Below are 433 nucleotides of genomic sequence, written 5' to 3' on the forward strand. Positions count from 1 at the left end.
ATTTGATTTTTGGCGATAATTTCCATTCCCATTTATCAAAACGTATTGATGACTTAACAGTAAATTTAAAGGGTTATTATGATCAAACCATTAATTAAATTTTACAATTCAATTCAGAGAAAAAAGCACAAGGCAGTATTGCTGAGGACCCAACTGTCTCTGGCATTCATCCAACCATCCTTTCTTCTCATTATTATGATCTTGATTCAATTTTCATCCCCTTATCTTCTTTTCCTTTTATTTTCCCAGTTTCCTCGGGGATTCAACTTGTCCGTAACATTCCTTTTTCCTGTCCAGTATTTCTTTCTCCTTCTCCTCTTCTTCAGCGTCAGCTTAGACGCACCATCCTGGGGAATGGAAATCGTCCTTCGTGCACGTCAGACCCGAGGCACACTGGCCCATGGTATCCCACGGACCGCCGCACTCCTCTCCC

At 41.3% G+C, this 433-nt stretch overlaps 1 protein-coding gene across 1 annotated transcript in view; it reads right to left on the reverse strand.

Moving 5' to 3' along the window:
* Positions 1 to 94: 94 nt before the first annotated feature.
* Positions 95 to 433, reverse strand: part of LOC119586347 (venom protein 302-like) — an 8,578-nt gene continuing 8,239 nt past the window's right edge. The window contains exon 4 of the mRNA XM_037935059.1: positions 95 to 433. Within this exon, the coding sequence (XP_037790987.1) occupies positions 334 to 433 (100 nt within the window). The 3' untranslated portion in view covers positions 95 to 333.

The sequence above is a fragment of the Penaeus monodon genome, chromosome 21 (genome assembly GCF_015228065.2).
Source record: "Penaeus monodon isolate SGIC_2016 chromosome 21, NSTDA_Pmon_1, whole genome shotgun sequence".
NCBI classification, from domain to species: Eukaryota; Metazoa; Arthropoda; class Malacostraca; order Decapoda; family Penaeidae; genus Penaeus; species Penaeus monodon.